The following is a 24,274-nucleotide window of genomic DNA, read 5'->3' as shown; positions in this document are numbered from 1 at the left end:
ATGAACAGAGACACCTTCCACTAGACCAGGTTGATCAAAGCCCCATCCAGCCTGGCCCTGAACACTTCCAGGGATGGGGCATCTGCAGTTTCTCTGGGCAACCTGTTCCAGTGCCTCACCACCCTCTTAGTGAAGAATTTCTTCCTTATATCTGACCTAAATCTACCCTCTTTCAATTTAAAGCCATTACCCCTTGTCCTATCACTGTGTGCCCTTTAAAAAGTTCCTCTCCAGCTTTCTTGTAGGCCCCCTTCAGGTACTGGAAGGCTGCTATAAGATCTCCCCAGAGTCTTCTCTTCTCCAGGCTGAGCAACCCCAACTCTCTCAGCCTGTCCTCATAGGAGAGGTGCTCCATCCCTCTGATCATTTTTGTGGCCCTCCTCTGGACTCGCTCCAACAGGTCCATGTCCTTCCTGTGCTGCGGACTCCAGAGCTGGAGGCAGTACTCCAGGTGGTGTCTCACCAGAGCAGAGCAGAGGGGCAGAATCCCCTCCCTCGACCTGCTGGCCACGCTTCTTTTGATGCAGCCCAGGATACAGTTGGCTTTCTGGGCTGTGAGCACACATTGCTGGGTCAGACTGAGCTTCTCATCGATCAACCAAGTCGTTCCCCTCAGGGTGGCTCTCAATCCACTCTCCGCCCAGCCTATATTTGTGTTTGGGATTGCCCTGACCCATGTGCAGTACCTTGCACTTGGCCTTGTTGAAGGTTTGCAAAGGCCCACCTCTCAAGCCTGTCAAGGTCCCTCTGGATGGCATCACTGTCCTCCAGCATGTCAACTGCACCACACAGCTTGGTGTTATCTGCAAACTTGCTGAGAGTGCACTCAATCCTGCTTTACATGTCACCGACAAAGATGTTAAACAGCACCAGTCCCTATACCAACCCCTGAGGAGCGCCACTCATCACTGGTCTCCACTTGGACATCAAGCTGTTGACTGCAACTCTTTGAGTGCAACCGTCCTGCCAATTCCTTATCCACCAAGTGGTCCATCTATTGAATCCATGTCTCTCCAATTTAGAGACAAGGATGTCGTGCGGGACAGCATCAAATGCTTTGCACAAGTCCAGGTAGATAATGTCAGTTGCTCTTCCCTTATCCACCAACATTGTAACCCCATCATAGAAGGCCACCAAATTTGTCAGGCATGATTTGCCTTTAGTGAAGCCATGTTGGCTGTCACCAATCACCTTCTTATTTTGTTCTGTAGTTCCCTGGGTCTTCCTTTTTTCCCTTTTTAAAAATGGGGGTTATGGTTCCCCTTTTCCAGTCAATGGGAACTTCACCAGACTGCCATGACTTCTCAAATATGATGGATAGTGGCTTAGCAACTTCATCCACCAGTTTCCTCAGGACCCATGGATGCATCTCATCAGGTCCCATGGCCTTGTGCACCTTCAGGTTCTTAGATGGTCGTGAACCTGATCTTCTCCTACAATGGCCAGTTCTTCATTCTCCCAGTCCCTGCTTTTGCCTTCTGCGACTTGGGCAGTGTGGCTTGAGCACTTGCTGGTGAAGACTGAGGCAAAAAAGTCATTGAGTACCTCAGCCTTCTCCATATCCCAGGTAACCAGGTCTCCTGTTTCCTTCTGGAGCAGGCCCACACTTTCCCTAGTCTTCCTTTTATCACCAGCGTACCTATAGAAGCTTTTCTTGTTTCTTTTTCAGATGTCTGAAGCCACTTTTTTCAGGGCTAGGGATGGCATGTTAATAGTGGCTATCAAAGGGAAAAGGAAAGACATCTGAAACAATTTGCAACTGTCTTTTTTTTTTTTTTTCAGTGCCTTAATTTCACTTTTTGTTTTCTTGCCTGGCAACAGATGAGCAAGTCAAGACATCTTCCTCTACTATATTCTATCCTGGCAGCCTCACGAAATTGTTGGTGTTAACGTAAGTCAGGGCAGAATGTCTCTCTCCATTACTGTACTTAAATCTATGTCCATGTTCTGGAAACAGTTTGTTTCTGTATACAAACTTCTTGTATACAGAAGTTTGTATACTTCTGTATACAAACCTTGTGTGGCTATATGCATATTATACAGAAATACATACACATATACACATACGCATGTAATTTTTCTGGCTCAGGAAGCAGAGCAGCTCTCTGAGGCTTGAGAAGGAAAGCAATCAGGGACAGCAGCTGTAAAACCTGGCAAACTTTTAACAGCAGCCTGTATTTGAGATTAGTGAAGTGTAGCAGAAGGGCAGCAGACCAAGCATGGAGGACAACAGGGAAACTGTGATGGCACTCAGCACTGGGATATTGATCCTGGTTCACTAAATGCCCCAACACTGATAAATAAAAAAGTAGCTTTTAAATCTGATCAGAAGTCTGCTGGCAAGAAAAATGTCATCAAAATCTTGAGAGAGCCCAAGGTCAAGCTGCAGGTGTGGGACTACCTACCTGAGATTTTCCTGTCATTGGAGCATCATTGTCCATCCTGAGCCAGCCATTCACCCCATCTCTGAACAACGTGACGCTGTGCCAGTTCCCCAGCTTGATTTTGTTTTCACTTGTTATGACTGCAACCCCAGTGCCACAGTTGAACCTGGGAGCGTGAGACAGAGAGGGCAAGGTGACAAGCTTACATTAACCAAATAACTGAAAGTAATTTTTAGACTCCAAATATTCCCTCTGCTCCTGGGAACCTCTGTGTTTCACATTGCATATTAGCAGACCACAGGAAAATTAGACAGCAGGTCTACATATGATCTGTTCCAAGTTTCAAACTTCATTATCTGTCTTTCTCCCATGCAGAAGATTTTGCATCCTCTGGCTGTACCAAGTGCATTGCAAAGCTTGCCAACAGCTGAAACTGTTTCAAGATGGAGGGTATTACAATCTGAGTTCCTACTATCACAGTAATTTCTTTGGGGAGTTTTTCTAGCTCCCTGGTGAAAGGCATTAATAACTCTGCAATTCTGTATGAAACTCAGTACTGATTGACAAGGAGACCTCCAGGAGAGTCTGTGGAGCTGAACGTGCACAAAATGTGCCATTTTCTCTGACTGCTGTTCAGTGCAGGTGAACAGAAACACAACTAAGGCACATCACCCGCTTTGTTATTCCCCACTTTCAAAGGACTCACCCTCCCAAGTATGGCGATCCTTGAGATACTCTTTCACATGCTTCATCTCTATGGGACTGCAAGAAACCCTCTCCATCTTCATTTAAAAAACCTGCAAATCCCATCTAAATAAGGGATATAAGATGAAGTTCCAGACCCCTTGATAGCATTAAATCCTTTATTTTGGTACATTATCTGCAGGTCCTTTTGCTGTGAAGCACAAACATTGACTATGCACAGCTCGATATAGCATAAGCTTAGCAAATGCAGTGGCTCACTAGCATTTCTAGTAACATAGCAATGAGCCCTGGACTAGTGCCTTGAAGAAAACTGATTATTTTGCCTTTACACCAAGGTCTGAGTAAAAAGAATTCAACAGGGCACATGTTCACACACTAAAGAAGGATGAGAGAAAAAAATATTGAAGAACTGTTAAATGAAGTAATACTGTCCATTTTGTGCATTGCATGGCAAAAGTCAAAGACAGGACAGCTATTCATCATATATAGCAAGTCCCAGGAGGCAGCAATGGCCCCTGCCCTTTACATCAGATTTAGGGTGGAGGCTTTACCTGAACTGGATGCTACGCCGGATGATTGCTAGTGACATAAAATCACCACGACCGTGTTCATTTTCTCCACAGTATAGCAGCAAACCATCTTCTGATTCAGCCTGCAATCACAGCATCAACATGAAAAATCAAAGTCTAAGCCTCACAGTGACAGATAAATGTAAGCAGCACTGGGGGACTTTTCTCCAGAAAAGGGACAGCATTTTTCAGATGAAGTTTTTAATTTGCAGAATCAGAAATTGGTTGAACAATTTTGAATCCTGCATTTGAAGAACCTAGAAAAACATTGCCTTAATGCTTAAATGGTCTCAGAACATCTCTTCTACTTAGAGTATGATGCTATCAGACCTAAAAACAAGCCTGAAAGCATTAGAGACTGTCAGGCATGTCCCATATGAGACCTCTGAGCACAAAGTCTAGCAAGGATGTCCTAGCAAGCCTGTTAAGTGTAGACACATCAGACTTACGGCACATGAATACACACACCCTGCTTCACATGTTCAGTGAGCCTGACACTTTTCAAGCCGAACAACCTGTGTGGGCAGGATTTCTCCGTATGTGCATAGCAGCTGACACAGTTTACAGCCATCCTGCATTTTAAGCTGGCAAATTGCCAGAGGAGTGTCAGATCACCAAGTGAGGCAACAGACTGCTGCTGCTCTAGTGACAGTCTCGTACCCAGGCTGTGAAGCTGGCAAGTCTGCCTTACATGGGAGCAGGGGCGCATCCGAGAGCTCAGCCACCCTCCCTACAGGCAGCCCTACTAGCCCTGTCCGTAACACACAGACAGCATTAACACAAGTCACTGTGGGATGTACACTTCAGAACTGTAGTTTAAGTAGTCCAGTATCTTGCACGTATTAGTAGCAGGCATCCCAAACTTCAGACATGGAAAATAATGCCTACTTAAATCCTGCAGGATAGGAAAGGAGCTCTGGATATAGGGCAGTATTTTGCTCAGTACAAGATCACAGCTTCTTATATGCAAAGATACTGCATGCCACTTCCAAACTGTAGTTCACAAAAATTCCAGGTGTACTTCAGCCTGTAGCCCATTCACATGGCTATAACCTTGCCAATGTACATTGTCACCAGTCTGCAATGCCAGCATTACTAGCCCCAGGGATTCTCTCATGCACTGTCTACCAATAATGGATGCAAACATTTTAGCTCAGTTTACCAACTTCATTTGCATTCATTGAAGATGAAGCCAGATCTTTAGAGATGAAGATTATGTATAGGTTCACCACAATTACATTATAAGCTATACTGAAGCTAAGTTATTGTTCCATTGTCCACATCATCAGAATAAGCAAATAAAATTTAAAGCTCCTACATGAGCTTGGAATTGCTTAAACTTACCCTGAATTCAAGGGTAATTTGAAATGTCTGATAGGAGTTTTTCAGTGGTTCAAAGGTGATGTATGAGTAGCCAGAGAACTGAGGATACTGGATAATAATATCTGAAAAGCAAAGACAGAAGCATGTTACTTAGCAGTTTTCTCCCATATAAAAATCGATATACACATTTAGCACTAGATAACATCAGATGAAAATGCAAGGCAGAGTTCCTCCAGAGACAACCATTAGTCAGCAGCAGTCAACAGTTAACCTATTGCCTTGTCCTCCCACCACCTTTCACAACTAATTCTTTTATTCCCAAGGACCTGGTGAACTTGGAAAGAAACAGGATACTGAGGGCCAAATACTGCTCAACAGTTTAATTGCTGGCTTCAGTGGAACTTTTTCCAGATATTCATCCCTGTTACAGAAGACAGAACCCATTTACTTTATATTTATCTCCTTTTAAGAATTCATTTAACACAGAGACAACAAAGTAATTTTCTGTTTTGCAGGATTATAAAAACATATGCGGGAAATGCGGCCAGACTCCACACTGCATTAGTCACTGCTGCTCCATAGCTGCTGCGTCCAGCATCCGCAGAATCCCTAACTGGCTCTTAAGAGCCCATCAGCTCCCAGCGCTTCCTTCAAGTCAGCTCAGGGCAGAAGGTAAAGGGAGTGATGGGGAGAAGTGAGCCCCTGTATGCATCTCTCCATCCCTGGCTGCAATAGTGGCCCTTCATATTGCTCTTGTCAGCTAGCGTTATCAGTCCTCACCCTTTGCTGTCTCACGTTAAGAGGACCATCCTGGCTTCAGCACAGAAAAAGAAAATCAGAGAGATGTCTTATGGCTACCTTTGCAGCTCATTTTCCTAAGAAGCACTGAGGACAGACACAGTTTCAGGCCTGAATTCTTATTTTTGCAGTGGATCTAAGTCTAATGAGGAAGGAAGGGTACGGATTCCTATTCCTCTTTGCTATTTGAATACTGAATGGGTTTTTCTTGCATATTTGGATCTGGATACAGCTCTCTCAACTTTTTTGTTTGCAAGGTATACATTTCAGGCTGAGGTGAAGAGAACCAGTGCTATAAACCTGAATGCTACCACAGTAGACAGCCATTAATTCATGCCCTGATCACAAGCAGAACTGACTGGACCACAGCGCCATGCAGCTGTTGATTGCAAAGAAAAAAAAATCTGTTTTCATTCAGATTAATATATTATTTAACAATATTGGCTGTTGTGGAGAAATTCAGTTCAAGAAAATATTGGTACATGATGCTACTGCTTACCAAGGAATAACACACTCCCTTGTGAAAGATGTTGGTTTTGGACTGACGTTAACAAACCCACTCTACAAGTTGCATACAGTTATGTCAGTTCAAATAAATCCTTGACGCTTCATACTTGATCAAGGCCAAAAATCACATCTGCAGCTGTTCCATGTGGCTGAGTCATAAAAGATTGTTTTCAGAATGAGCTCTCTTTACTCCAGCACCAGGAGAAGATCAAACACCCTCAGTGTCTGTATCCCTGATGCACAACACTGTGCATCATAAATGTCTAACGCGAGCCTGCAGAAGACACGTGTGTCCCTGATGCATTGCTGCGTGGCAGGGCCTTGGCAGATCAGATCAGCATGCAGACAGACAGATCAGCTCTTTCTTAGCTCGTGGGACAGAACCACTACAAGCAATGAGACACTTTCTTTGCACAAGCTCTGGCATTCATCTGACCCCTTGGTCACCAAACCAGAAAAAAAGTAACTCCAGGGGCTAAAAAAAAGTGATCTGCTTATGGCCTGGTAAGCAAGCTGGACTGGCTCACCAGGTGATCAGCTCAATGTCAGGCCCAGCAAAAGGGCAAGGTTAGGTCAGCAGAGGGAGAAGACAGGTAGGTGGCAAGAGAAGGAGAAGCAGGATGGCCTCCTTCAGCTCAGCAAGCTCTTGCCCTGGCTCAGGTGCCCTGCAGAGAGGCAAGAGGATACGCGGCAAGTCCTGACTGGGACAGCCACAGTTCCTCATGCTGACCTGGGCTTCAGGTCATGCTTTCTGAACCGGGGATGGTCTTTTGTTCCACCCTTGCCCCAGCCTGCCTGACATGAGTGCTGGGGCTACCACTCCAGCACTTCTGCCCTGCAGACCATGGAGAAAGTCTCCTCTGGAGATGGTTTACAATGGGGGCTCTGTCTCACATCCCTGCTGCAGCATCAGCAACATCTGATGGACCATGCTGGAAACATGGGTGGTTCAGGGCTTCAGCTGCAGGCAAAAGGCAAGGGTCAAAGGGGGGGCTGAATGTCCCTGCTGGAAGCTGTGGATGCCATGGCTGGGCCATGTCAGGCCTGCGTGCCTACCAACATATCTGGCTCCATCACTCTCCCACTCCTAGGTGGGGAAGGAGGATTAACCTCGCCTGTACACCTTCACAGGGGGTCTGCATTCACCTTTATTAAAGAATAACTTCTTCACACTTAGCTGAGGAAAGAGAAGCAAAGGGGCCAATGTCTGAACTGGGACATGGAAATTGCTGCTGTCCTTAGGGATCCATTAAGCCCAGCCAGCTATTCCCAAAGCGCACTTTGGTTGGTTCATCATGCAGCTGCTCCTTCCACCAGAAAACAAGAAGCCAGCAGCAGCGGGCAGGCAGAAACCTACCTTCCGCACACGTCTCTCCTCCTTTTCCCAAGTTGCAGTGGCAGCGCGAGCCGCCCCGGTCGTAGTCATTGACACAAAAGCTGTCTGCAGAACAGATGGCCTCATCACAGGAGAGATCAAAGAGGCGTGCTGCAGAAGACATGCCGCCTCTCCTTGCTGCCCGAGCCGTAGTCGCCTTCACTGTGGTTGAAGGCCGTGTGGTGGTGGGAGTGGAAGTAGTGGGTTCAGAAGTGGTTGTAAGGACCCGTGACAGGAGCCTGGAACTAGACCCTGGCGTGACCTTAGTTTCGACCAGAAATTTTCTGTTGCCTCCTTTGATAGCAGGAAGCGGTCTGAGCTGAAAGGAAATAAAGAAACACAAATTTGGTAAAACCTAAAATGCTACATCGAAATGAAATTAATACCTTCCAAGATACAGATCTGAGGTAACAAATTCATCCTCACTGAAGAAAAAGAAACAACCACATTACTATATCTGAGCATATAATATGAGATATTAAACTTCCTGACAAGATCAGACACTTGAAAGTATTGAGACTATAAAGAAAACAGAAATGCCAAAGCGGAATCCTGAAATTTACCTCTTCTATGTAAATGTCATAGTCTGAGTCATCAATATCAAATCCATCATCATCACCAGTCACTGTCTCTGTGATATAACGATGCCCATAGCTTCCACTTCCTAACTCCTCAGAGCCTAAAAAGACACAATTGGCATATTCACTTCATATATTTTTTTTCTCTTTACACACAGCAACTCAGATCTTACCACCCCCTGATTCACCACACTGAAATCTGAAGTGGCGTTAATGTTCATGCTGTACAGACAATGCAAGTGTCAGCCTGAAGATGGGAGACACTGTCCAAGTGATAAACATGCAACTTGAAATAAAGTGAAGACCTTCATTTAGTCACTTACTGTGATTCCCAAACAAAGCAGGCAAAGCTCAGTTCTTCCACTGCAAACAGACTTTTATCCGTCATTCTTCCAGGAGAAAGGCTCTGAACTTTTTTGGCGTGGACAACATTTTAATAACTGTATTGTTTTTAGATCAAACTTTTTCCTTTTATAAATACACAGTCCTGTATCTGCCCTACTGGCAACCAAATAACCGGAACAGCATAAGAGATGCATCTAGGTAGGGCTTTTCTGACACACTCTGCTTTGGACTTTATCTGCATCCACTGGCTCCAATGCTCCTGAAATTAGCATCCTAAGTGTATTAGGCTATTTTTTAAAACATAATTTAGTACCTCGAAAAAAGAAACACGCACAAACATCATGTGTTTTTCATGTGCTTAATCTGTTTCTGCCTCTCCCTGGAGCGCTGAATAGCACTGTGAAGGACTCCAGGCTGGGAATGGCCAGTTTAAACAATAAGAGGGTCCTCATAGAAAGTATCTGTGCTTTTCTGCACTTTACATAACAAATTCTGCTTAAACAATGGTTTATGCTTTTTAGCTATTAAAATTTACCAGAAGTCATGATAATACAGGTAACTGTATCACTATCATTACTTGTCATTTCAGCAAGGTTAAGAATAGACAAACGTTTGATAACCATTAAAACAACAGACTTCGTACATTTGCCTTTTCCATAAAATATTTTGCGGTTACTTAAAAACAGCATAGGTAGTCCTTGCTTTACAAAGCCTCTGTACAGGCTGACCATGTGTGCTTATTTTAGCAGCCACAAGCTGCCCATATTTTCCCATAAGTTAGCAGGTCCTTTACATTGCAACATGTAGAGATGCAAAGTCTGTCTGGGCAGTGGCTGTCTGTGGAAAGGAGACCTGACAAGCCAGAAAATGCCACTTGATGGTAGTGAGAGCTTCACTACCACCACTGAACAACCCGATGGAGCCAGCGAAAGCTAACGAGGCTTAGCAGACTTTCAGAGGGAGCAGTGTAGGCACAGTGCTATCAGGCCGTTTGAGCCAGTTTAACTGGGGTCAGTCATCTCCCACCTTGGTGGAGAATAAAGGAAAAATATCTCACTGACCCGATTCAGGCAGGAGAGCACTTGTCTAAATCTTACTGTATTCTCTCTTCCCTTGCCATGACTGTAACCCAGAAATCCTGGCAGACAGTTATGAAATCAAGCATATGTGCACCAGATACGAATGTGTGCCCTGGCTGGCTAACTGGCCGCCCACCATACACTCTGTGGGAGTTACTTATCAATGAGCTCTATATGTTACATCAGCATACAGAAAAATCAGAGGCAAATGAGTAGAGGTAATGAGGCATACACATTTGCAACCAAAACAACATGCCAGGCTGGGAGAGAATATATGTAAATCTTTCCACTCTAACATGTATACCTAATCATCTGTAAATAATACAATTTAACTGTATATTAAACATTATTCAGCACAGAGTTCTACCAACTGAGCTAGGCAGAGAACTCATAGCTTTATGACTAGTAATGAGATGAGGCCAACTGGACAAACTACATTCAGATTATTTCTGCTGGTGACTGAATGCATAGGCAAAGGATTACTACTGGAGAAACAGACTACATGTTTATCAACTGGTCCCAATTCTGCATTCATTATGGCAAACCATAGGTATTATCAAAATGTGGGCAAAACCTCTTACTCCTAGTATTCATTTGTATAGTCACTCAGGTTAATCACTTTGGCAACAGTGATTTTATGAGACATGCATTTCTACAAAAGAATTTCAGTGTGCAAAACCTCAAACATAAACATTATAAATGTGACTTGCAGTTTAACAGAAATTATATGAATGAAGAAGAGCCCAGCACTAACTCAGCTCCCAGCAGATGCAGCAATTTTCAGCTCACAGGAATACACTTGCTTTTAAGTCAGGTCTGTAATATTACTTATTGCCTTTATACTGTGTATCTGAAACTATTTCAGAACGAATTCAGTTCTTCTAATGGATGAAACTGCAATTTACCTAAGAGTAACAGAAGCAATAAAGCTAAGTTGGGAAAAAGAAAGGAAAAAAATCACACATTACTGATCAATCATATGTCAGGGAAAACAAGCTAATCTGTATTCAAACAAGCTGTGATACACAAACTCAATTTTCTTTTTTAGAGGTAATAAGATACAAAATAAAAATCTGTTATAGTTCAAATTCTGCCACGTTTTTTCTCTTCTCAAGCGAACTTTCTAGTGGCTTAATGGGATTTAGGTTCAGTAAGAATGGCACGAATGAAGCAATACACAATGCAACGAAGACACGGAGATGTACTCTCTTCTAACTATGCCTGAATTTATACAGGTGAGTACACACACAAACGATGAGACCATCTAACAGCCCACTGGCTTCTCAGCTGCCTTGCTCTGCCTTACATTTGGTGTTTGCTTACTGGATGTGACACAATACTCACATGTGACGTCATGCAACAAAACTGCAAAATAACAGAAAGCAGAGAAGCTAACACGACTTTCCGTAGAGAAACCCCGACGTGAACCCATCTCTTAAAAGCACTGTGTAGCTTTGATGGAGAGCTCATCTCGTAACGGGTGGCAAATCAGGGACAATTAAGCAAAGTGGTACTCTGCAAATACCAAAACAATGACCACAGAGATTATAAGCGTACTATATTTCATTAAATCAGTGTTTCAGTGTACAAGGAGATGAAGCCTGTTTAAGACCCTTTACCAGGTCCTATAATCCTGTTTTATAATTAATTGGAAAACCTGTGGGGGGTCATGAACTTTAGACAGCTTCTTTCCAACTAATCAGGGATTAAGTTATACCAAATAAATCTTTCTCAAAACAAAAAGAAAGCCACACAAACTTTTGCTTTGCTGATTAGGTGGCCACCAGCATACTGATCAGGAGACGCAGGAGAGTGTAGGAGAGCATAGGAGGTAGACCATCAGGCACCGCAATGCAGGCAGATTGAATGGAAGTGTTCACAGACTGATCACCTTCATGCAGAACCCCTCACAGATCTAAATCCAAAATCCATCAGGGGCATTTTAACCTGAGTTTTATTCTTGACAGCGACTCACAGCGAGGCACTGCTTATCTCTTGGCCTGTCTCTTCCTTTTTGTCCCTGTCTGTATAAATACGAACACTGCCCTTGTAAAGCCTTTGGAGATCTGTGGGAAACAGTTCTGTGGAAAACCTCCATTTGCTATCTCCAAGACACATCAACATATTTACATCAAGGTTTGGGCCCAAAGGACTGCCCTTTTCCCATGCCTGAGCCTCAGCAGACACATTCAAGCACCGTGCAGAATATTTAAGCACCTGTGCCAATGCCTTGCTCAGTATGAGCTTGGTGGTGACGGCCAGGACCAGAGGAAGGGATGTACCCAGATTAAGCAGCCACTTCTGTCACATTTGCTGTGGAGACAAGCAGGAGGGTATTTTTAACAGAAGAGACTTCCTCTGTTGGTCTGGCAAAGCCCAAGGCTGGTGACCTTCCAGGCACAGTGCAAACCCCATCTGTTTCCCCAGGAGATGAAGGGTATTTAAGCGATGCAGGTGATGACACTTTGTTTGTTTGATTCTTTAGGACAGTTTATTTTGTTGTTACTAAACTTGGTATGTGAAATCTTTTTTTCAACTAAATTGTCCATGACCCATTGAAAGGTTTGGTATAGCAAAAAGACAACCATATAAGTGAAATACCTGTAACCTGCATCTGTAATTAAGAAGGGCAACAAAAATTGATTTATTACATAATTTCCCTGTAGAAAAAAAATTAAAATAACTCACAAATAAATGAAAACCCTTGGGGAAACTTGCCCTCTCTTTCCTCCCTGAAAATGGAGCAATGTAACATAAACCAAGCATGCATTTTTTACTAGGTAAGGGGGTAACTGCTTATAATCAAGGCCACATGTTCTACTTGCACAGACCTTGGGAGGTCTGTCGCATTAGGTGACACCATCAGCAACCCTTCAGAGGAACATTTTAGCAAAGCCAATGGTTTCCTATGCTGACTTGAAACAATGCAATCAAGAGTACTGCAAAGCCAGTCACCTTTTAAAACCAAAATGAGTGAATTACATGTGAGAATCAGATAAACTCCAGCAGAAAACATCCCCAAGTAGTACAGACTCAGTGTCCACAGGACTCATCTCTGTCTCAGCCTGGCTAGAAGAGGTGCAACAGGCTCTACGCAATGCAACATGAACCCTGAAGGTCCACTGCATTTGAGGTAATGTTGGGAATTTCTTCTTCAGTTAAAATAAGCATCAGAAAAGCACTAATTATTTCAAAACAAGCATAAAAATACAGGATATACAAGCATAAAGCTACAAATTTTTAAAATCCAAACACACTAAGGACCTTAGTGCCAGCACTATGTGGACTAAGTGTAATACAAAGAAGCCAGATGCTATATGGACTTCTGCCAGCTTCCTAAGATATTTCAGGTATTTCTGAGGAATATACAGGCACTCAGAAAATAGCATCAAATATCTGTGGCATGTTTCACTGTTTACATGGGAGGAGGTACCATTTCAGTAATGAAGGTAATAACTCCTACGATGCGCACACTGAAGAGCAAAGGTGCATTATTTTCAGACACGCCAACTGTCTGACACCCTTCCAGCAACCATAGGTTAGTAAGAGGTATCTGCTGGCACTTTGAGAGATTCAGGCATCTGGTGCCATCTGAGATGCATTACGGTACCTGAGACATCCCCAGAGGACTGTCAGGTGTCTGGGAGACACATGGGAGGCACGTGTCCTCCTGCAGGGACAGCTGAAAACCACAGGACCTAGGGGACCTCAAATCGACCGAATGTCTACACCTGAGCAACTGAAGTGAATGAGTAACTGGGCCAAAGAAGGTAACCATTGGTTTTCTGGCTACTAGAAGGGGGAAGGTACCTGCAGGTACATAATGTGAATCAGGAGTAAGTTTTACTTGGTTGCCCTTAAGCTTAGCATGCTTTTTTTTGTTACATTAAACTTGTCAATGGTTTAAATCACTCTTCAGGTTTTTTGAGGGTTTTGGGGAAAAAATAAATGTTCAGGTTATGCATGGCTTTAATCAAGAAATTTTTTCATAACACAAGTTTAGCTTTTCTACTAATGCACAATGTACTTGTGTATCTGGTTAACATCAAACTACTTTCTTACACAGACATCACCACTAAAGCCAAGTGAGAGCTGCTATACTCAGTTATACGCCTGCTTTCAGAAAGCCACAGAATTTATTTCTAAAGGCACGCATCCTTTGCTGCCTTTAAACACCACTGCTTGCTCTGCAAAAAGCTGGTTGTTATGAAGACACGTATCCACAAGATAACACAAGCTTTCATGGATAGTGGCTATATGCAGTTTTTAAGCCTATTTGCAAAATCCACCCCGGAAACTAAGAGCAGACTGGAAAAGGAAACGCATTTGCATTTGCCAAAGGACCCAGAGTTGGCCAAAGTAGCCCTAACTAGAAGTGACCTGGTGCAGGGCTGGAGCACATCACAGACATGCCATGGCCCCACGCTGCGGGAGTTCTGCCTGCTCATGAGGGTCTCCCCCAAGCACTGCCAGCCCTTTGGTGCAGGGAGTGCCTCTCAGCCACAGCGGCACCCACATGCCTACTATGGACCGGCACAGAGTTTTTGAGTCTATTCAGAGAGCAGTGCAACGTGCATAATACGTTCACTTTTCAGATCTGATCCAGGCACAGAGAGTCAAGCTCATGGCCCTAGGAACCTCTCTTTATATACACTGGGTGTGAATTTGATTCCAAGCTCTACTAACAAAAATCCATGTTTTAGAGCCATCCTGACAGGTGTCTGCAGAACAAGCAGTTTCCAAAGGCAAAGTGCCTTTCCTAGAGTACCACAGTAATAAGCGCAGCATGAAGACTACTCCACCCTTTTTAGCAGAGCTAAATACTTCATCTTTTCTGACCAAAGAATGCAGCCACTCACATCCAAAGATAAACAGGATACCAAGGAGCACACAAGCATGCCTGAGGCAGGGGGGGCTGATCCTTGGGGATCCAGGGGCCAAGGAACTCCAGAGCATGCTGCACCTTCCTGGTTTTCACAAACATTTGCTTCAGAAGTTAAACTTACGAGTTCATCAGCCATAACAAACTTCAGGCAAACTAGTCAAGGGCTTGAATTTATGACAGAGGGGAAAAAAGAATGGAAACTGCCATATAAGAATCAATGAAAACAAGGGATTCCAAGATAGGGAGGTTATTTAAAAATAAACCCTTAGCGGATTAAACTGGTGGATCACTAAGGATGTGGTCCACATTTCTGCAGCATGCAAATTTTTCTTGCAGAGCTCACAGTCCTACCTGAATATCAGCTGCTCATTTTCTAGCTCAGTTAGTCCCCATACCCTGCCAGCCTTGGCTCTGCTTCCTGCATCGACTCTTTTTGTGACATTGGGTTTTTCGCTGTGCAAGAGACGTGATTTATATGATTCCCAACGTGCTCTGTATCAGCTCGACTGGGATTCTCACATACCACTATGACTTTGGGGGTGATGAGGAGCAACAGCACCTCAAAGTCAGCCTACAGAGACACTAGCACTGACAGAGAATTACATTGCAAGGAAGGCCATCAGGAGATGTGTGCAGGACCTACCCGTTACAGCGATGGGCATGGCCTACACTGCTACACAAATGTGAATATAATTGTTAACAAGTTGTGATTATTCAAGTGTGTTTGAATGCATTTTCACCTAATATTTTTTGCTATGCAGCTTCTGATCAGAAAGGGATGCTTACTTCTTTATATCATTATTTTCGTCATTGTGCTTAATAGTTTAAGAGCCTTACTCCTCAGAAAACAGTATAGATTTGCTTTGGTCTTTTCCAGTTGTTTAAATTATAAATGTAATATATACAGTTCAGTTTCAAAGAACAGAAAAAAAATATGAACAATAGACTTGTCTCTTTCATTTCTCCCCGTGATATTCACTTATCAGTTCTGCATGAAGCCAGCACAAAAGTCAGTAAGTAGGAATCCAAAAATATCTGGCAATGACCTCCAGAGCAGAGAAACAGCATGAGACCACTTCTGCCTGGAGCTTTTCATATCTTTACTTGTGGCTTGACTTTCACAGGATGCCACAAGCTTCCCAGACAGGACTGAGAGGTGTCAGACTGGGGGTGCCTGTGCTTGGAGAGCGACTCTTTCCACCAGCAGCCCTCCACAGGCTACACCAGATACACTTTATTTAGAGATAAACTTTATTTTTATATAGCTTTAATTACAAAAAGGTGGTTCCACTCACTGAATGTTCGGATGATGTCGCTTGGTGCACTGGCGGGGCTGGATCCATAGGCGTTTGCTGCTCGGACGGCAAACTGATACTTGGTATTTGGGAGAAGTCCCTTGAGAACCATGGATTCCATCTGGATCTGCTCTCTTATTACCGTCCAATTGCTGTCAAGGTCTGGCCTTCAGGATCAAAAAAAAGCCAAGATCATAAATAATTAAAGCTGGCTGTATAAATTAATTGCTTTTAAACCTTCCTGGGAAATACACAAAATAAATGAGATGCTAAATCATCACTGAAATCCTTCACTCTTAAGGGGCCAGACCGTGGAACCATTACTAAGCTGTGAAGTCTGTGATATCAAAACTATACTGTGATAAAAAAACAATATTCAGATTTTGTTTATAAAGCCAAGGAGGCTGTTTAGAGGACAGTTTGACAAATCAAGTTCTCTTTATCTGTTTTCATGGATTTGGGGTTCACAGTTTTCAAGTGGACGTATATTATTAGCAGTTCCCAGCCTCCTATTTGTCTGTATAAAGCAATACTTTGCAGTGGAGGTAAAGATCCTGATTTATTTCTAAGAGCTTGTGCTCTAATGCCACTAGGTCCCTTCAAACATATACAAGCATTAGGAGGATGAGAATCTAACATTTGATCTCCCAGGCAATCAGGTTAATCCACCCACACTGGAAACTCTGGATCCAAACTCTTCAGAAAAAAACAAAAAAACAACAACAAAAAAAAAAAAAAAAAAAAAAAAAACAACACAGAACAATAATGCAGAGAACCTGGCCTATGTATGTGGATTTTGCAATAAAATTCCCATGTCTGCCTTTGGAAAATGCCTGGTTAACTCCTGAATAAAACTGGAAGCCAACTGCCAATAAATGCTTGCTCTAAGTGCTGTTATAATCCATCTGCAATCAGTACTACCATTCACATGGCAGTTTGGTCTCAAATGTTAAAGCTCATATGCAGAGGGACATCAGAAAGGGGAAGGCTACTTCAAATACTTTGAGAGAGTATTCTGATGCTTTCACACGATTTCTGCTCTCTCTAAAAGTGGTCTCTTCTTATCAAAGAGAGAACGGAATGAGAAGGTAAACAAATACAAACAAAATAAAAATGTAAATGTTAAGTCTAGGCCACCCAAAATATTCAAAGTGAAGCCTATGAAACTAAAATAGGGACAGAAATGACTTTCAGGGAAAATTATTCCAGTGTTCTTTTCTAAGATATCTTGGTGATATTTATTACAGGAAATAACCTCCAAGTGCTCCCTGAATCTACCAGTGTTTACACAGGACTACTTGCAAATGTCTCCAACAGTCTTCCAATGAAAATTAGAGCACAAGGCAGGCATTTTGTGTTTGTTTATTTGCAGCTGGAGGGAAATGCCAAAGTTAATGTATGTTTTCTCTTACCAGTCAATACAAGATTTATTGATCACCAAGGTTTCACTGCTTTGTGCAGCAGGGCAAATGCAGTGACAAAGCAGCAGCTGCCTGGTTCCTGTGCACAATGGCACATAGGGTGCGAATATTTCATTGTCTTGCTAAAAATATAAAATCAGACAAATGCACAAGATGCAATGGCAGACCAGACCATCTTAAGTCACCCTCCACCACCACTTCCTGGTAGACAGGAGGGCATTTATTTCAGCTACTCTTTCATTTTTTTGCTTCTCTGAGCTTGGGCCAAAATGAAAATGCACAGTGTTTTCCAAATGAAAGCTGTTAACATCACTTCCTTCCACATGATTGCTTAGTAGTGTTTTCAATTTTCCTGTACACATCTTTTTTTGGCTCTAATTCCAGTCCAAGGAATTCCTGCTAGCTCAAGAGCTGCCTCACAGTCTCTTTGCAACAGACCCTGCCGATGCCTGTGCCCGAATGGGAACACACGCCTCTGAGGAAGAGACCCAAAGGAGGTATTGCACCCTACAAAGATTTGGGAGATAACACAAACCGTAGGCCAGCCTTCAACTTCACTGACTGTCCCTTGCAAGACTTCCTTCTGCAGAAGTGAATAATTAAGGAAATGCCTGCAAACGTGTAAGCATCTGCAGCTGAAGGAGAGGGAGATTAATCACTCGACCTTTGCTATTTCTCCAGAACATTCCCTGTGTGAACAAATCGGTACAAGATGAAAAAATGGCAAACAGATGGGGAGAGGAAGACAATAAACTCAGCTGGTGATGGCGTCCAGGGCCAGCTAGCTCCCATGTTTTCTAAGCTGGGAACATTTTGTTGAAAACTGTCTCCATGGTCCTTTTTGCATCAAAATTCAGTTTGTGTCAACTTTTACACCGGAAGGGCTCATTTTGATGCCATTTTTCCTGTCTTTGTGCAGAGCTACATTCCCTGGACCAGCACAGATCTCTCCATCTCCAGCTGGGACCTTGCAGGGCTGCTCCAGACAACATATCTGTGCATGGAGAAATCAGACAACTTCCACAGGCATTTTCTGCTCTTGAAGTTACAGCTGTGCATCTCCAACACAGAAAGGCCATGCAGTAAGAATCTGGCCACTGGTGTCAGAGTGTTTTTAAGATAATAAACATATGGGTAAAGTCAACAGGGCTGGACAGATATAAACCAAGGGCAGAATTCTGCCCCAAATGTACCCAAAACATTTGGATCATTGCTTTACATTGTAATCTGGGGACTGACTCAATTTAAGAAAGGAAATCTTTCTGATGCGGAGAACAGCAATTTTATACTCACTTGAACTTCCTCTTAAAATCACCTGGAAATGATTTAACAGAGTGAAGCACCTGCTAGCAATCCAATTTTTATACAGTTTTTGATTGTTCTTTTGTGCTGTGTTTGTACTCAAGTGGCAAAGTCAGCTGTACCAATTTTTTTTTAAATATTCCTACAAATAATAAATATGGTGACAAGTACAATACAATTCACTATGGAAAATACTCAATGCAGAAAATAATATACTGTAGGATATTATTTTTAGTAATTATTATTATTTAACTTTATTGGGACACTTTCTACAAAATATATCAACCGATATACCTCAGTTCAAGTCTGAGGAAAGGAAAAGTAGACAATTTTATAACCTCATTCTTTTGTTAAATATTACTCTGATGCTTTCTAACATTGTGAAGAATTTCCTCCCCAATTTCTACATCTTCCACTTATCTTTCTTCATTAGTTACCTTTTCAAGTATTTAACCCTCACAAATAGTGAGGTAAATGCTGAGGGAGATTTATCTGTTTCACACATTAATCAGGAAAGCAGTATTAAAGGTATTTAATGGGCATTAGGAGGCATCTCCCTGGTCAGATCTGTTGTTTCGGGTTCTTTGCAAAGGAAAGCAAATATGACTGCCCGGTTCAGTGCAGCACCAGGGACAGCTTGTTCAACATGGAATGGATTCAGGGATACATCTTTTTTTTAGGGGGAAGGCTTCAAACTAATCAAGAAACGCACCCACAACATTACGCTGAATCTGCTCCATCCTAACATCTGTATACTGATAAATCTCCCAAGTTTTATTGGCAGAATCCATCTAGTTCATTGCAGCAGAAGTTTCATGTCACTACCAAGATACTGAGAAATTTCCCCCGTATGTCAAGATTAATATTGAAAGCTACTGAGTCCATCTACATACCAAGGAGATGAAAAGAAAATGACCTACTCCTTTCAAGGGATACACTGCTGAAATACATGTGGTTCTGTAGAAGCTAGCTGACTATAAAAATTTGGGTAAATTAGTCTCCAGGTTTAGAAGATTGGGTAGGCATTCGGCAGATTAAAATCTTGAGTATTTGGAGTATTAGAGTGAAAATATACAAGACATTTTTGAGAATTAATTTTTTATAGTACCTTTAGGAAAAACACCCAAACTAGTACGTTTAAGTCCAGGGTCTCACTTCAGGGGCTTTCATAAAAATGCCATTTGTCATAAAATATTTCTTGGCATAAAGCAACAGACTATTAACACTGAGCCTGAAACCTTCCACAGATTCCATTAGCTATTTTAGGTTTAACACATTCTTTTACACATTCCCTATGAACTGTGCAGTGAGCAATAACACCTACATTCACCCTCCTGATTTTCAGCATTTAGCCAAGTTGGGATTGTGGTCTCTTTAGCATCCTCTTATAGTCTACAGCAGAGCAGAGCCTGAGTTAGCCCAGCCCATCCTACATCTGAAACCGCCTGCAGCACTCCACCGCCTGCAGCAAACCAAAAGGTCCCAAGGCAAACCCATGAAAGTGCCTAAATAAAGGCCCAAATTGAGACCCCGAGCAGAAACAGACTGCAGGTTAGCTCTGGTTCTGATTAGATTCTGGTATGTGCAAGCAATTAATGTATTGAATTTTCATAAGGTTTTAATCCCCAGTATCACAGTGGAGCAAATGAAAAGAGTGTTTTTCCCTCATCTCAGTCTCCCAGCATGGTTTTTCTAGAGTTAAAGTCATAAATTTAGTTCTAAGGGGACTGAAATGATTTAAACAATGTCATAGTTTTTAGAGATTTGTGCTGTACCCAAGAGAAACTACAGATTTGCATAAGAAAGTAATTAATTTTGCAAAAGCACAGGATAATATTGTATTTCTTTGACATAAGAGGACTTAATTCTAAATTTACTTGCACTGTTTGTTTTTTGTTGTTTGTTTTACATTGGTTTAATTTACCAGCTTTAACTGATGTTAATACATTTTATAGTAATTAAAACTATATGCAGCAAAAGACAATGAAGCTTAAAGGTAAATCTTTACCTCTAACTGCCATTAGGGCTTATGGCTCATTGAACATTCTCCAAATATATAATCAAGCTTCCAAGTCTAAGAGAACATAATCCCAAAATTAACAAATACACTTCAAGCTTAGCTTTAAACCTCAAACTAAACAGTGTAATCAAAACATTGTGCTGTTAGCAAATGCTTTCCCAAAGTCTAAAAACAACGAAACACTGAAATTTCAATTACTCGCATCTTTCGACTTAAAAGTGAAGGCAGCTTTCCACTCTCCGGCTGAACAGAAACATTCAAGAGTGCTCTTTCAATGTGTCAGATGGAGATGATGGTGCCTACTTCTGCTTCCATTAGCAGGCCCCTGGTGCTATGAAGAGGTGTACATAAACCTGCAGGGTCCACTTTCCAGGAAAAGCATGGAAGCAACAGAAGTGCAGTCAATCAGAACCCAACAAAATCCTTTCCCCATCCACCAAGCAAATGAGAGAGAAGAGATGGGGAGAAGAAAGAAGGGCTCAGATAATGATTGTGTTCGAAAAACAGATATTGGAGAAATTTAATGGTAATGCTACAGCAGAGTTCACCTGATGGCCATAGTGTATCTTCAGCCCTTGTGTCCTGCCTCCCAGTGCAATGAACACTGGATGGCGTCCCACTAAATATGGGGCATTCTGATTCAAACAAAAAGTGCAATGTAAGTTCACAAGCAGGCTTTCAGCCTGGGAATTCTTTTCATTATATCAATATCTTCTAGATTGTAACCATACTTTGAGCACTGAAAACCAATAGCTCTTTCTGTCTGTTTTAACAACAACAACTTTTTTTTAAAAAATGAATATGTTTTTCTGCAGAACAATTTTTTGACCTTTACAGCTTAGAGTAATTAAAGAAGCAATTCTCTATTCTTATCCAGGAACCTTAACTAAAACCTGTCATCAAGTGTTCACGCAAAGGATTAAACTTCCAAAGACTGAATTTTGCATTCACTGTAAGGATAAACATAGGGGCAAGCACATGAAAATAAACAGCTTTGTATGCAGATATTAGCTTACACAAGCATGTGAACAGTAAGATATGAATACTTGTTTGTGCTTGCAGATACAGCCACCTGACCCTTCACATGTGTCTTACAAAAGCAACTTGATCAGCAGCTTTTCACAGTTCAGTTCTATTAGTGTAAATTCTAGAGTTCAACATAAAAGAAGAAAAAAACGCCACCAACACCCTACCTCCCCCAAAAAAATCTAAACAGAAAGGCCAACATTTCTTGTAAACTTGATTAGCATTAGGATGGCAAAGCAAGTCTGAGTCCTCAAGACCCAAAAGACTTTTGTCAGGTAAAACTGCCCAACATACTGAGTTTGCAATCCCTGGATTATTTCCTATAGCAGCCCAGGGTACTCCTGCTCAGGGGAACTGCTCTGTCACACACTCTTTTCTCAGCATGGTTTGACAGTTTTTGATGACAGGAGAAACTTAAAACTTCATCCAGGTCTTTATTAGAGGGAACAGATCAAATGAGACCATATTTTCTTCAATCAGAAGGTACAACTTATTGTACTTTATAACAAATCAGATTATTTCTGGTTTTGTCTTTAAATTTTCATGGTAATTCAACACACATCGAGAAGAAAACACATTGTACTATATGCAGTAAGTAAATAAATCATGAGAAGAATCTATATGCAGTTTAATAGTGCAGTTTAGGTAAAAGAAAAACCTGCAGTACACAAACACTGACATTCAGACTCCACTGGCAAACTTGCCTGATAAACTCCACCGTGTAGTACTGGATGGGAGAACTTCCTTCGCTCACTCCAGGCTTCCAGGATAACGCAACTTCTGAATCAGAGACTACTACAATCTGGGGCTGATAGGGCGCCGCAGGGGGCACGCACTTATCTAAGCCAGAAGAAATGCAAAGGAACAGCGTCAGAGAAGCGGACGGGATAACACGCACTTAAACCCAACATCCACAGACTTGGAAATCAAATTTAGAGGTTTCTCCCTTTACCTGTTGCCCCTCTTAAAACCGGATACTTGTGGAAAAGTAATAGTAAAATATTACGATACTGCACATGACAGAGATTTAGGTGTCAGTGACTGGCCATGTTACAGACGTGTGCCCTGCCAGTTTTGCAACAGAAAGCGATGTACGCAGCGTTACCTTGGGATAAGGTTGTCACATCTCTGGGCATGCTGGGTCGTCCTTTCCCTGCCCAGCCATATGCTCCAACGCTAACACGGTGTGGAGTGCCTGGCTTTAGATCACCGATAACAACCTCCTACCAGAGTCAAGAGAAGACAAGAACATTGTGAAAGCTCTTCCATGTAACTGGGAACGGCACTGTGAGCTGGGATTTGGGGATCTTAGACGGCATTTTCCATGTAACCTCCTAGGATGATTGTCCCCAGCCCAGCTCAGAAGCAACAAACATAAACAGCACCATGTGTTTCCTCTCAAGCTGCAGCTTTGCCCTGGGGGAATCCACAGGGATGACCTGGACCCATTTCTCAGCATAACTCACAAGGCTGCAGATCGGTTGCATTCGCTGTCCAGCTTTTTTGCCGGTGAAGTCAAAGTCACGTACTATTCCCTCCCTTGAGCCAGTTCCTGGCATTTTCTTTTTTTTTTGTTTGTTTTTGGTTTTCTTTTAAATCCAGAGACCATAGAAGCTCCTGAGAATGAAGCAAGTTGCTGCAGTGTGAACTGATGAACTTTAATTTCTCACAGAGCAGAGTCCCATTGCCTCTCACAATTTTCCTAGCCTAGCTATCAGCCTTGACCTGAAGTGAGCATTTCCCTTATTTGTCTTTCAAAATAAACATAAACACAGAAAGACTAACCCACAGACAACTACTGTAAGGCAGGCAATGCTAACCTCCATGTGAAGAGCTTGTGCTGCTGAATACTGTTCAGAGGAGCCTGCTCAAATCTCCCAGAAATTAGCAAGTCACCAAAAAATTACATTTTATCACTGGCTGTTGCACATAGCATAGATCAGCTTCAGACATTTAGATCCAATCTTTAATGAAGCATGTGTACATGTCTATAGAAATTCAGTATTCTTTACCTGCAGCCTATCTATAGAGAGATGTACATGCCAGACTTACAAATTTTGACAGCATGTACAAGTAAACAGAAGTACCAGGTTCTACACCACACACTGTTTTGTTGTGAAAAAAAGCACTTATAAAAAACTCTTTTACAGAGATTTTTCTTCTTTTTCTCATTCTCTGATATTAAAAACATTATTCACAGTGCATATGAAAATGCAGAGATCTCCCTTCTCTTCACACAGAAACAGACTTTAAACCTGCATTTCCAGTTGCAGTAAAATAATAAACAATCCCAGAATTTTATAAACTGCTAAATTTCCTTATGACAGTCTTTTGGACAAACTCTCCCTCTCTATTCTTTGGGGAACTTATGTTATTACTACAACATTGTTCGGCAACACCCTGCCATCTGTCATCTCTCTAGCCACAGTTTGGGAGCTCCATCACTGATTTCCTATTAACATGGACCACCTGACCATTATCCTGTTTTTCCATCATTCACCCCTGATCTGCTTGAATGATTTGGATTCATCTGAGAGAGATCATAACGATGCTGGAAAAGTAACTGCTCAGAAAGAGGTAGCAAGAACACTTCACAGCGAAAGATTTATCTGGGTCTTTCAGTCTCATAGCTGAAGTGACCGAGATCTTTCAAAACATGATC

At 42.2% G+C, this 24,274-nt stretch overlaps 1 protein-coding gene across 5 annotated transcripts in view; it reads right to left on the bottom strand.

Annotated features, from left to right (window-relative positions):
- The window catches only part of EGFLAM (EGF like, fibronectin type III and laminin G domains), a 238,561-nt gene that overhangs the window by 26,373 nt on the left and 187,914 nt on the right, over positions 1–24,274 (bottom strand). For all 5 annotated transcript variants that reach the window (XM_087759725.1, XM_087759726.1, XM_087759729.1 and 2 more), the window contains 8 exons: positions 22,718–22,835; positions 22,317–22,452; positions 15,844–16,010; positions 8,225–8,340; positions 7,644–7,980; positions 5,003–5,103; positions 3,641–3,741; positions 2,406–2,550 (listed from right to left, as the gene is read on the bottom strand). In XM_087759725.1, the coding sequence (XP_087615851.1) occupies positions 2,406–2,550; positions 3,641–3,741; positions 5,003–5,103; positions 7,644–7,980; positions 8,225–8,340; positions 15,844–16,010; positions 22,317–22,452; positions 22,718–22,835 (1,221 nt within the window). The remainder of the gene's footprint in view (positions 1–2,405; positions 2,551–3,640; positions 3,742–5,002; positions 5,104–7,643; positions 7,981–8,224; positions 8,341–15,843; positions 16,011–22,316; positions 22,453–22,717; positions 22,836–24,274) is intronic.

This window comes from Nipponia nippon, unplaced genomic scaffold (assembly GCF_047370975.1).
Source record: "Nipponia nippon isolate SJK-2023a ecotype South Korea unplaced genomic scaffold, ASM4737097v1 scaffold_20, whole genome shotgun sequence".
Classification (NCBI taxonomy): domain Eukaryota; kingdom Metazoa; phylum Chordata; class Aves; order Pelecaniformes; family Threskiornithidae; genus Nipponia; species Nipponia nippon.
The sequence above is the reverse complement of the archived record's forward strand: the minus strand, read 5'-3'. Positions and strand labels throughout refer to the sequence as shown.